The sequence below is a fragment of the Cannabis sativa genome, chromosome 1 (assembly GCF_029168945.1).
Source record: "Cannabis sativa cultivar Pink pepper isolate KNU-18-1 chromosome 1, ASM2916894v1, whole genome shotgun sequence".
Taxonomy (NCBI): Eukaryota; Viridiplantae; Streptophyta; class Magnoliopsida; order Rosales; family Cannabaceae; genus Cannabis; species Cannabis sativa.
This window is the reverse complement of record NC_083601.1, coordinates 75,591,326-75,602,648: the sequence shown is the minus strand read 5'-3', so window position 1 is coordinate 75,602,648 and position 11,323 is coordinate 75,591,326. Positions and strand designations below refer to the sequence as shown.

Genomic DNA, 11,323 nt, shown 5'->3' with positions numbered 1-11,323 from the left:
ATCAAATTTTTAACTAAAAGGACATTTAGTTAATTTTTTTAAAAAATGGACATTTATTAACTTAATTGTTAGATTTAGGGCCATTTTGCATCTTAGCCCTAGAAAAAAGCCTTAAAATTTATATACCAACAACTCACAACAAGCCATAAAAAAATAAAAAACTCGACATAACTTTAAAATAAAAAAGATTTTAATAATACTAATATAAATATACTATAATTTTTAAGTAATTTGCTTCTAATTTTTTAAAAAAATATATAAAAAAAAAAAGAATTATTAATTTTTTAATGTAGAAAAAAATAATATAAAAGAACTATTTCTCAATAAGTTTTATTTCAATAAGGATATTTACTTATATAAGTTGAAAAATGCCTCTTTTATTCATCAATTAATCAAATTTACCTCTAATTTTATATTTATTTGAAACTATATGTAAGAGTGTAATTTCCTCTTATATAAGTTGGGCTGTGATGGGCTAATGTTTAATGAAGGCCGCGCTGATGGACATGTTGTGAGTGGATGCAGAAAACGCCGTCGATATTATTTTCCTTGCCCTAGCAGTAGCCGGCCGAGATAGTTTCAGAGATTGGAGTTTCAAAAGTCTGTTTCAGAATTTAATTTGAGTCTTTTCCAAGCGAGGTTTCCGTCATTAACTATGGCTAAGCCAGAGTTTTCCAGCACTCTCAAAAGCCTGAAGGTAAAGGAGAAACACAGACCTTTTCATTTTTTGAACTTCAATTGGAAGTTCTCTTTTTTTTTTTCTTATTATAAGTTTTGTTAATGTTTCGAGAAGGAGAGACGAAAGGAACAGATTGAATTTTTTAATTGGGTTTTGCTTAAATTTATCTGGCCATTCTTTAATTTCGTTAATTTATTGGTCAATTTTTGCAATTTCTGGTTCTTAGCTTATTATGTTAATTAATGTTTGTGTCTTCTCCCACAGTTCATGCAAAGAGCAGCCCAGAAAGAAGAGGTGATAAAAAAAGAAGAGGTCAAACCTGCCGAGAATTTTACTTCCCCTGGTGGTGTTACTAGGAAGTGGTAGTTCTCTCTCTCTCTCTTTGTGATTTTCAAATAATTTTAAGCGTTCTGCTAATTTTTATTATCTATTTTTACGGCCAATGTGCCGTTGTGATTGCTTGTCGATGTGAATGTAATGGATTTGTGCGAGCTTAAAACAGAATCCGTCTTTGTGTATTGTAATTAATAATTCAATGTAGGATTTGCTTATTTTCTGTGTGTGATTTGGTTTCATCAGAAAATTTGGAAAGCCCTCTTTGTATTATGATACTGGAACTATTAAGTCCTATTAGCTCTCTAATACCTTAATTCATATTGAATCAGAAGTTTTCCATAGTAAGCTGTTGTCCAAGATTAGGGCATTAGCTTTGTGGACTAGAGTGGGGACTCAAGGTCCCGTAAATACTCTTGAATAGAGGCATTAATGTATTTCTTTGAGGTTGCCATTTTTTTTTTGAACATGAAATATCAACTTCATTGAAATAAAGTATTCAAATTACAAACTGGCATTATAGTCTGCCAGGACATCAACATCATGAATGCTACGATCAGAATAGAAACAAGAATGTCTAGCCACAAAGTAGGCGACCTTATTTGCTGATCGTTTAACAAAACGAAGACTAACATTAGGTAGAGAGGATAAAAAAGATTTACAATCATGGGTAATCAGACCAAAAACAGAAGTCATCTGTTGTTGACTGAAAACTGCTTGGACAGTGAGTAAGCTATCAGTTTCAACCTCTACCACGCTCCAATCCTTGTCTTTGAGCCAGCTGAGTGCTTCCTTAACCCCCAAGGCCTCAACAACCTCTGCAGGAAAGGACCCATGAAAGTTAGACAATTTTAGTTATTGTAAGTTAGACAATTTTGAAATGTGTTTGACTTTGCAATTACTCCTAAACAGATCTGGGAGAAGCACAATATCCTTGGTAAAGTGAAATTTGATGTTTAAAGCTAAGTAGCCTAGTTTACATACATTTACCGCTTTTCCATAATTACTAATTAGTACTATGAATCCTAAGATGTTTGACAAATTCGGGTCTATGGAAATTGGAAACATGATCACTGTTATTCTCAGATTGATCTAGTTGCCTGCCTCCCCTCCCCAAAATTGTAAATGCTTTCTTTTTGCTTGTGTTAAATTACTATTCTCGATGTATTTCTCTTGTGCTGGTTTGTTTTGCTGATAGATGTTTAAATCTTGTGAGAGGTTAAGCTGAATATGAGTGATCTTTGAGGCACAATAGCCATTAGTAGCTATAAGTAATATAAGTTTGCCCTTCATTGCTTTTCTAAACAGCTTCACGAATGGCATAAAGGCAGTACCGCTGCATTCATTTATCATTTATGCTAAACACTTTGTTTGTTTTCATAATATTTTACGTTTTGTTGACTACTGTTCCATAGATTACTGAACTTTTTCTTTCCTGCCCATATCAAAACTGTTCGTTTTATTATTTATGTAGTGTGGTAATAATGGAAGGTGACCCCCATCCAGGAGCAACAAAGGGTCGGATGTCTTTTAGAAGTTTCAACCCGTCTATTGATGTGAGTATATGTCCATGTACTAGTCTGATCAACGAATATTCACCATCTGTGTTCCTTTAAGATTTATTTTTAATCCGCCAAAACTTGTTTTCATGGTAGAAATTAAACGAGGAAGCAACACAAGTTAGTCAGCCAGTACCCCTTGCCACTTCTAAAGGAACTGAAAATGGAAATGAATCATCTAGGTCTGACATATCAAAATTTGTTCACATTTTCTGTTCGTAATTTGATCTGATGCAACTCTAGTAAATTTGATAGGATATCTCTCCTAGAGTATATTCTTATACCTGAAATGCGTTGTTTAGTCCTTTCTCTTCTGTGGTTATTATTTACTTAATCTTAGAATTAATATTTATTAATATTTCCCAGAGAAAACGAACCACCAATGGAGGAAGGAGAGTGCTCGGATCTTCATAAACCAAATTGCGAGGCTAATGGAAACTATAAAAGAAAACAGTATCCGAACATGTCTCCAAAAAGTGATGAAGTTGAACAACAGTCACCATCAAGTGACAGAAAAGGTGCTTTCAAGAAACCAAAGGGTGGAAGGCTTGATTGGAGCGTCCTTAGACGATCAAATAGTTAACAAGGATAGACAGTGACAATGATTTTGATTCAGTCGTTGCATCCATAGTTGATAATCACTTCCAATCATGTACCTGTAAACTAGTTATCATTATATTTATATATATATATCCTTAATTTTGCCAACCAGTTAGTCAAGTTTGTCTTCTAAATTGTTAAGGATGAGATTCATCACCAGGGAATTGGAAGAATTTATTCACTTGAAACCATAATTTTAGACATCTTTTTCTAGGCGTTTGAGCCGAGTCTTAAAATCTGTTTGTAGTAAAGTTTGCATGATACTTGCATAATTTACTCTAGTTTAACTATTATTACCATTTATTGAAGAAGCTATGTGGTGAGAATAAATCTCTTTTTGTCTTGAAACTCAACTCAATTCTACTAATCATTGACTTGGTGGATTGCACCGACTATAGGAAACTGATGCATGCAAATAAGTTCGATTATATCATGAATTAAGTATGTTACATAGTCACAACGTGTGATGTTCTTTTTTTATTTTTAACCAAAGAAGCATATGGTAAATAGTAGATACAAAAGAATCTACCTCCCATACTGAATCAAACCAGAGTGATTAACAGAGGCAGCTCATGCGGCCAAATGGTGAGCTGACCTGTTTTTCTAGCTCTAGGTTCCCAAACAACTGTAACTGAAATGAAAAGGCACTAAAGAAACAAGGAAGCTAAACGGCCAAGCAGGCTAGAAAGAGCTGAGAAGAGGGCTTTAGTTTCAGCCCCAAGCGGTGAAGATGCACTGGATTTGCATGGAGATTCTAAACGGGGAGATGCAGTGTATTGCTGCATCCACAAAGATTCTAAGGTCTCCTGCATCAAAAAACGGACCAGCTAAATGGGCAAAGTGGTTGTGATCCACAGAAGTGTTGCCAAAATTGTTCTGGGGTTGAGGATCCATTTCAAGATATCAGTGCCAGAGCTAAACATGAGTTGATTGATCACTTGTAATATTCCAGGTATTCTCAAACCAGTTGCCGAGCCAACGTGTAGTGTTGTGGCATGCACTCATTTCCAAAAGCTACGTAGTACGTACTACGTAGTACTGCTATGGAAGCTCGAAAGATTAAGCAGGTTGCCAAAAAGACATGGCCTGGAAAATACGACCTTTCCAACCCTGCAACATCCACATTCCATCCTCATCAACGACAAAGTCCCTATGGTAATGTTTCTTGACCATGTTCCTCACTAACTTAACAAGTTCACCATCCAAACCAACCTGCCTAAACCCAGCTCTCAAATTCCTCACTTGCCATTGTTTATAAGTCTCCGGCCTCTCCACTCTCTTTATACCCTCTCCAGCCACCACATTCATGACGTCTCGACGACCGAACACCTCCTGCTCAAACATCAGTCTGTGCTGGTCTTCTCTTGGTAAACTCGCTTCAAACATGTCGAACAGAGCGGAGAAATGGAACAGAGCTTCTCTGAAACGAGTCAAGAAGAAAGGCGCATTGTGATTCCCATTCAACACGCCATGGATGAACAAAGTCGGGTTTATTCTCCTTATCAGTCTCAACACTTCGTCTCTAGGACAATCCTCTATTACTGTTTCATCAGGCAAGTTCTTCATGCGGTCCAAGCAGTTAACTACAGTCAACTCATTCCTGTCCAGCTTCAAGTCTTCGATTTTAACAGTTTCCCATTTCTGTGCTATCATGTTACACTCAAAAGGGACTTTGAATCTCTCGCAGTAGTTGGCCAATCTCCGACCCGTCTGGATGACCCTTTCAGAAGGCCGAAAACCCGTCTGAGGAAACTCGATTCCTGTGAAGCGCAGCATAGGAGGGCCGCCTGGTCTTTCAGAGAGGCGTTGGATAAGGCAAGGCCATTGGAAGCCATAAAGAACACCAAAATCGATTATGTGAAGTCTATTTGCTTTCTCCGAGAGCTTTAGAATAGTTCTGTTGGCGTAAATTTGTGACATTCTTTTGAATGGGCATGCGGTGATGTAGACTTGATATGCTTTCAAGAGATCATAAGCTGAAGCTCCATTGCTGCCAAGATGATTATACGACGGAGTCCCTCCAGATAAGCGTACCTCGAGAGCATTAGCAAAGTAATAAGCTAATCTCTGGCTTTCGTCGCCGTGAGGAGAAGAGTGATCTTTTATCTGTTTAAGGAGTTGGGTTGCTGTTCTTTGGTCATAGCTAGCCACAGCTTGTGCACATTGCGTTAGAAGTGAGGTGAAGTCCACCAATCCATGGTTGCTGTTTCGTTTCTTCTGCTTCGTTCTCTTTGTCTGCTGCTGCTTTTTCCTCTGTTGCCTTGGCTTGTTGTCTTCCTTTTCATCCAAACCACAAGACTCTTTGTCATGTAGTGTTGGCTTAGGACAGAGGAGTACCTCATCAAAGATCTCTGTTGGCTCAGAGAAGTCGGGGTATACAGCTGTATGTTTGGTTCTTCTTCCTTCTTCTTCTTCTTCTTCTGGACTATCACTGCCAAACTCTCTATGACGATGATGACCTTTCTTTCCTTCTGATCCATTTACTGTGGTTGAATGGCTTTGGTTCTTTTCTTGGATGGCAAAAGCTGTCCCGTTCAATTTCGTTGGAAGAAAGAAACCAGATTTCCCTTGTGCAACAGCTTTTCCTCCCAGATGCCAAGATGAATCTGGGGTTAAAAGGGTATCTTCAGGTGACTCAATAATGGAGTTTTGGACAGTAAAGGGTCCAACTTCATCTTGATTCCAGGCCCAATTGGATTCGGCGACATCCAGGTTGCTTAGACTAGTAGCTGTGATAGATTCAATGCTGCTGTCGGTACTGAAGCTCTGAACATATTGATCGTTTGGAACATCAAAATTTCTATCCAAACAAGGGAGTGGAGAGGGGTACTCTTCACCGATGACATCATAGAAAGATTTCTCAGCAGTTTGGAGAGCCAAACAATCGTGCAACATGCAGGGCTTCTTTTCCAGGTCTTCTTGTTCATCCATAAGTACCTCGTTGATAAATCTGAGAATAATAGCATTGCTAAACTCACTGCTTTCTACAGAATCACCCTCCGAACTTGAGCCTGAGCCTGAAGATGGAGAAGGCTCACCCTGAAGATCTGAATTGGTGGGCGGTGAAACAGGGTCGATAAATTCACGATTACCTTTATAAAAACCATGATCAAGATTATGGTGGTCATGTTCAAATCTGAAATTATTGTTCATGGAACCATGTAAATCTTCGAAAAGGGTATCCATGAAAAACAACCTCGAGAAAACTAGTAGAACCTAGAAATAGAAAGAGAGAAAAATCAAGACCAACTGTTAAGAGCAAGAGAGATCAGTGAGTAAAGTTTCGAGAAAAAAAAAAAAGGATAAACCAAAGTTTGAGAAAAGTAGACAAATAAAAATCAACCCTTCTAATGAGAAAGAAGATAAATCAAGTTGAACCCTTTTAAGGAGAGAATTTTATAGTGAAGAACCTTCTCGGAAGGTACCCAACGAGCAAAACAAAGGTAGCAGCCGCCACCACCTAATCTAATATTGATTGAAGCCAAAGGCAGTCACTTTAGATTATATCATATCATAATCTCGGATAAATTATGTCGATCGTTGAGGCAGTCACTTTTTTTGGACCAAAAGCTTGGTGTGTTTTCTTTCCCTATCATATAAATTTTTTATTTTGTCATTTACCCAATGTAAAATTATATTTATGGTAGAGCCAGAAATGTCTTTATTTTGGGTCCAAGAGAATAATATTACAATACAAGGTGTGTGACTGTGTGGTGATAAATTAATCAAGTATCTTGAAGGACAAGGCTTTGACCACGGCTTAATGACAAATCTTTCAATGACACAATTAACAAAAATAATATATAGAAAATTATTAGATAGTCAAGGAGGTCTGAATTCAATGTTCCTTGTATATAATATACATATTTTAGGTGAGTGATCCATACCATAATCACACCAGACATTTTTAAACAAATTATACCTGAGTACCAACCTTTAATCATGTGGATTGGTCAGTCGGTTTATTTTTTCTTCGTAAAATTAGATTATATAATTTATATTTTAGATCAAGTACTTCCATTACCATATCTTTTCCGGATTCCTAAATAGATTTAAATATGAATATTGCTTAAATAAATTTATTGCTAATGGTTTATAATTGTAATGGGAATAATATCTAATAAAGTTCATTAATAATATCTAATTTTTAATGGAATTATGAAGGATATTTAAGGAAATTATTTTGTTTTTATAATAGGTGAAATTTTTAGAATTGAATATGGAATTTTTTAAGGCTAATTAGGAGTTTTGTCTTTTGACATTTATTAAATTATGTCCCATAAATTTTTAAGGTCGTTAAAAATGCCCTATGACTGCCCTACTAGTCTCAGTGACTATTAGTAGCTCACTTAGCACCAAGGTGCTAGGGGTGGTAGAGAGCTAACACCAAGTTTGTCCCCTTAAGGAGCATTGTAAGCTTTTAGCCTTCTACTAGGAATATATATGAATTTGGCTCCATAGACATATGGTCATCAACATGTACCAATTCTCACAGTTCATCAAATACAATTGTACCATTGTATTTTTAGACCCAAATAAATAGCGAATACCAAGTCCCGTCCCGATCTAGAAAATATTAAAGATACAAAAATGCTACTGCCATACACAAAAGGCATCAACATGCCACTAACATGCACACCAACATGCACCACCACTTGGCCATCACTCCACCTCATGGACATCCGCCTAGCTTGTATCGTGCCATCTTGGTTGGCACGTTACATTCTCCCCCACTTCAACATGTGGACGCCCTCATCGACGGACAACAGGTGAATTCTCCTAATCTCGACTCCTAAGCTTACTCCAAGATTCTTCTTAATCCTAAGTTTGTACTTGTCCCTATACTTCCGTAGAACCACATTCTCAGTGATGATCTTCCACGCCTACTCTTGGACTAGATCAAAGAACTTATGATACTGTCGTTATTTAAAATCACCCATATAGTAGTGCATGTGCACTCAAATACTTCCTTCAACTTGAACTCCTCCAAGTCCATCACAAAGTCAACCAAACAACCCATGCAACAATGACCCCAAAGCTAAACACATCCTCCAATAGTAGTTCACTCGATAATTGTCCAATGCTTACTTTGATTGATAAGGATTAAGTATGGTGCACCCCTCGGGGTGAGGTTCGCGAACCCATTGTACCCAACGACACCTACACAACATGCTTATGTCCCTCTAGACAAGTTCCTCCTGAAACTTCATATGTCAAATCCATGGCGCACCATCTTCTTGATGGAAACCGGCCCCAACACTCTTGTTGAAGGTCAAAATTTAAAGTGTCCCTCTTGGACAAGGCTTGCAAGCCAACTGCACCCAATGTAGCACCATGTGCACTCTTTCACCTAAAACCTTCATGAAGTACTTAACACTGGCCCTCCGGCCCTATTACACACCAACGAATTCATGCAACAGGTCTCTCCGACCGAATGCAAAATTGGTCCTCTAAGCATTTTATAAATGGCGAATGATCTAGAAATCATTTGAAACCACGCATTCGTCCTCTGGCTTCTACTCATGTCGACTCTTCGACATTGTGTCACAAGTCCAACCTCCAAATCAACCCTGGATCCTCTGACGATTTACTAAATTGTGACGAACTTGATAACATGGTGCCTTACTCTTAAGGCTTGAAGTCACCCCAATCTGCTATCTCCCATCGACATATGCTCTCTGAACCATTCGACTTACAATGTCCAATAAAACACCAGTATTCTCATCAACACAAAGCATGCCCATAACATGTCGCAAAATAGCTTAATCTTGATCTCAGTCTACACCCATGCATATGGTCTATTTGCAGCTTGCAGTAATCATGCATGTCTTCGAAGTGAACAACGAATCTGTTTGTAGTGTTTACCTCTTGATTCACAAACCAAAACTAAAAAAGTAGCATAATTCTTCGAATATATGAATTAGTGGCCTCCCCCACTTTAACTTGGGAATAACTTCTCTCTTAGAGGTATCGGTTAGAGCTAGAGGAAAAGCCAAACTCAAGTTTCAGAACGGAATTTTGGAATTAGACAATGTCTTATTCATTCCAAATTTTAGTAGATTCTTGATTTCTGTTTCATGCTTACAATTGCAACAATACAAATTAGATTTTTCGAGTTCTGGTTCTACCATTTCTCGAAATGACATTCAAATTTGTGGAATAGGGGCTTTATGTTCTAAGGCCAGACGAACCATTTGTGCTTCATAATGAACTGTTTAAAGTAGCTAAACCTAGAAACCATAAAAAGCAAAAGATCGATAATGAAGACGAAACATATCTATGGCACTTACGTCTTGGTCATATAGGCTATGATAGACTTCACAGATTAACCAAAGGTGGTCCATTGAAAAATGTCACCTTAAGTGAATTACCAATTTGTGAATCTTGCCTAGAAGGCAAAATGACAAAACTTTGTTTCTCTACAAAGGGAGAGTGTGCCAAAGAACCACTTGGCATAGTACATTCAGATCTTTATGGACCACTGAATGTCAAAGCTAGAGGTGGTTATGAGTACTTTGACACTTTCATTGACGATTACTCTAGATATGGTCATATTTACCTTATGCATAAGAAATCTGAAACGTTTGAAAAGTTTTAGGAATTTCTAGCGTTGGCTCAAAACCAATTGGGTAAAACCTTAAAGATCTTGCGAACTGATAGGGGTGGAGAATACATGGATTTGCAGTTCAAAGATCATTTGATTGAACTTGGAATTGAATCCCAATTGACTGCCCCTAGCACTCCACAACAAAATAGAGTGTAGAAAGAAGAAATCGCACGCTTTTAGAAATGGTTAGGTCCATGCTTAGCTACTCAACTCTACCTACGTTCTTCTCGGGATATGCAATTCAGATGGCGACCAACATTTTAAATGTTGTTCCATCTAAATCAGTTCCTAAGACACCTTTAGAATTATGGAATGGTCGTACACCTAGTTTACGCCATTATAAAATCTGGGGGTTCCCAGCTCATGTCTTAAGAAAGAAAGATGGCAAACTTGAAAAGTGAATTGAGATTTGCATGTTTGTTAGAAATTCTAAAGAGACTAGGGGTGGACTATTTTATAGTCGCAAGGATGATAAAGTATTTGTTTTCACAAACGCCATTTTCCTTGAAGATGACTATATTAAGAATTTCAAACCTCAAAGCAAAGTAGTGTTGGAGGAAATGCTTTCAGATATGACTCCTTCTAATGTTCCATCCTCTTCTACTCAAGTTGAGAATAATCCCACTCCCTCAGTTGAAACAACACCAGATGTTACAACTGAGAGAACTACCACTAAAGTTCCTGTTCAGGCGGTCACCGCTCCTCGTCGTAGTGGAAGGGTTTCTACTAAACCATCTCGTTATGGCTTGGGTGGTGAAATCAATATGGTCGTTGGTGACGGTATTGATGACGACCCATTGACCTATAAACAGGCAATGGCAAGTCCCGAACAGAAATAATGGTCAGCCGGCATGGATTCAGAATTGGATTCCATGAAAAAGAACAAAGTCTAAGAATACGTAGACGCACCCGATGACTATAGTCCAATCGGATGTAAGTGGGTCTACAAGAAGAAAAGAGGCGCTGGAGGCGAAGTCGAAACTTTTAAAGCTAGACTGGTCGCCAAGGGTTACACCCAAAGAGAAGGCATGGACTATGAGGAAACTTTTAGTCCGGTCGCCATGCTCAAATCCATCTGAATTTTTCTCTCCATAGCAGTCGCTTTTGATTATGAAATCTGGCAAATGGATGTCTAGACAACCTTCCTTAATGGAATTCTCGAAGAAACCATCTATATGGAGCAACCAGAAGGCTATGTTCTTCCAGGGCAGGAAAAGAAAGTTTGCAAACTCAATAGGTCCATTTATGGACTTAAGCAAGCTTCTCGCTCCAGGAACAAAAGATTTGATGAAATCATCAAGACCTACGGCTTTCTTCAGAATGAAGATGAGTCTTGTGTTTACCAACTCAAGGAAAACCAAGTGGTAGTCTTCCTGGTCCTTTATGTTGATGACATTTTGATTATTGGCAACAATATCAAGAAAATGACTGACATCAAGGAATGGCTAGACACTCAATTCGAAATGAAAGATTTGGGTGAAGCTGCCTATGTTCTCGGTATTTAGATTATCAGAAACTGGAAGAACAAATCCCTTGCTCTCTCTC

General features: G+C 37.9%; 2 protein-coding genes across 2 annotated transcripts; one reads left to right on the top strand and one right to left on the bottom strand.

Annotated features, from left to right (window-relative positions):
- Positions 1 to 459: 459 nt before the first annotated feature.
- Positions 460 to 3,519, top strand: LOC133033732 (uncharacterized). Its single transcript, XM_061108802.1, has 5 exons — positions 460 to 697; positions 944 to 1,041; positions 2,487 to 2,568; positions 2,668 to 2,753; positions 2,938 to 3,519. Exons 1-5 carry the CDS (start codon positions 656 to 658, stop codon positions 3,152 to 3,154), a joined length of 525 nt encoding a protein of 174 aa, XP_060964785.1. The 5' UTR covers positions 460 to 655; the 3' UTR covers positions 3,155 to 3,519.
- Positions 3,520 to 3,574: 55 nt separating this feature from the next.
- LOC133033731 (scarecrow-like protein 30) lies at positions 3,575 to 6,732 on the bottom strand. Its single transcript, XM_061108798.1, has one exon. It carries the CDS (start codon positions 6,355 to 6,357, stop codon positions 4,231 to 4,233), a length of 2,127 nt encoding a protein of 708 aa, XP_060964781.1. The 5' UTR covers positions 6,358 to 6,732; the 3' UTR covers positions 3,575 to 4,230.
- Between the last annotated feature and the right edge of the window lie 4,591 nt (positions 6,733 to 11,323).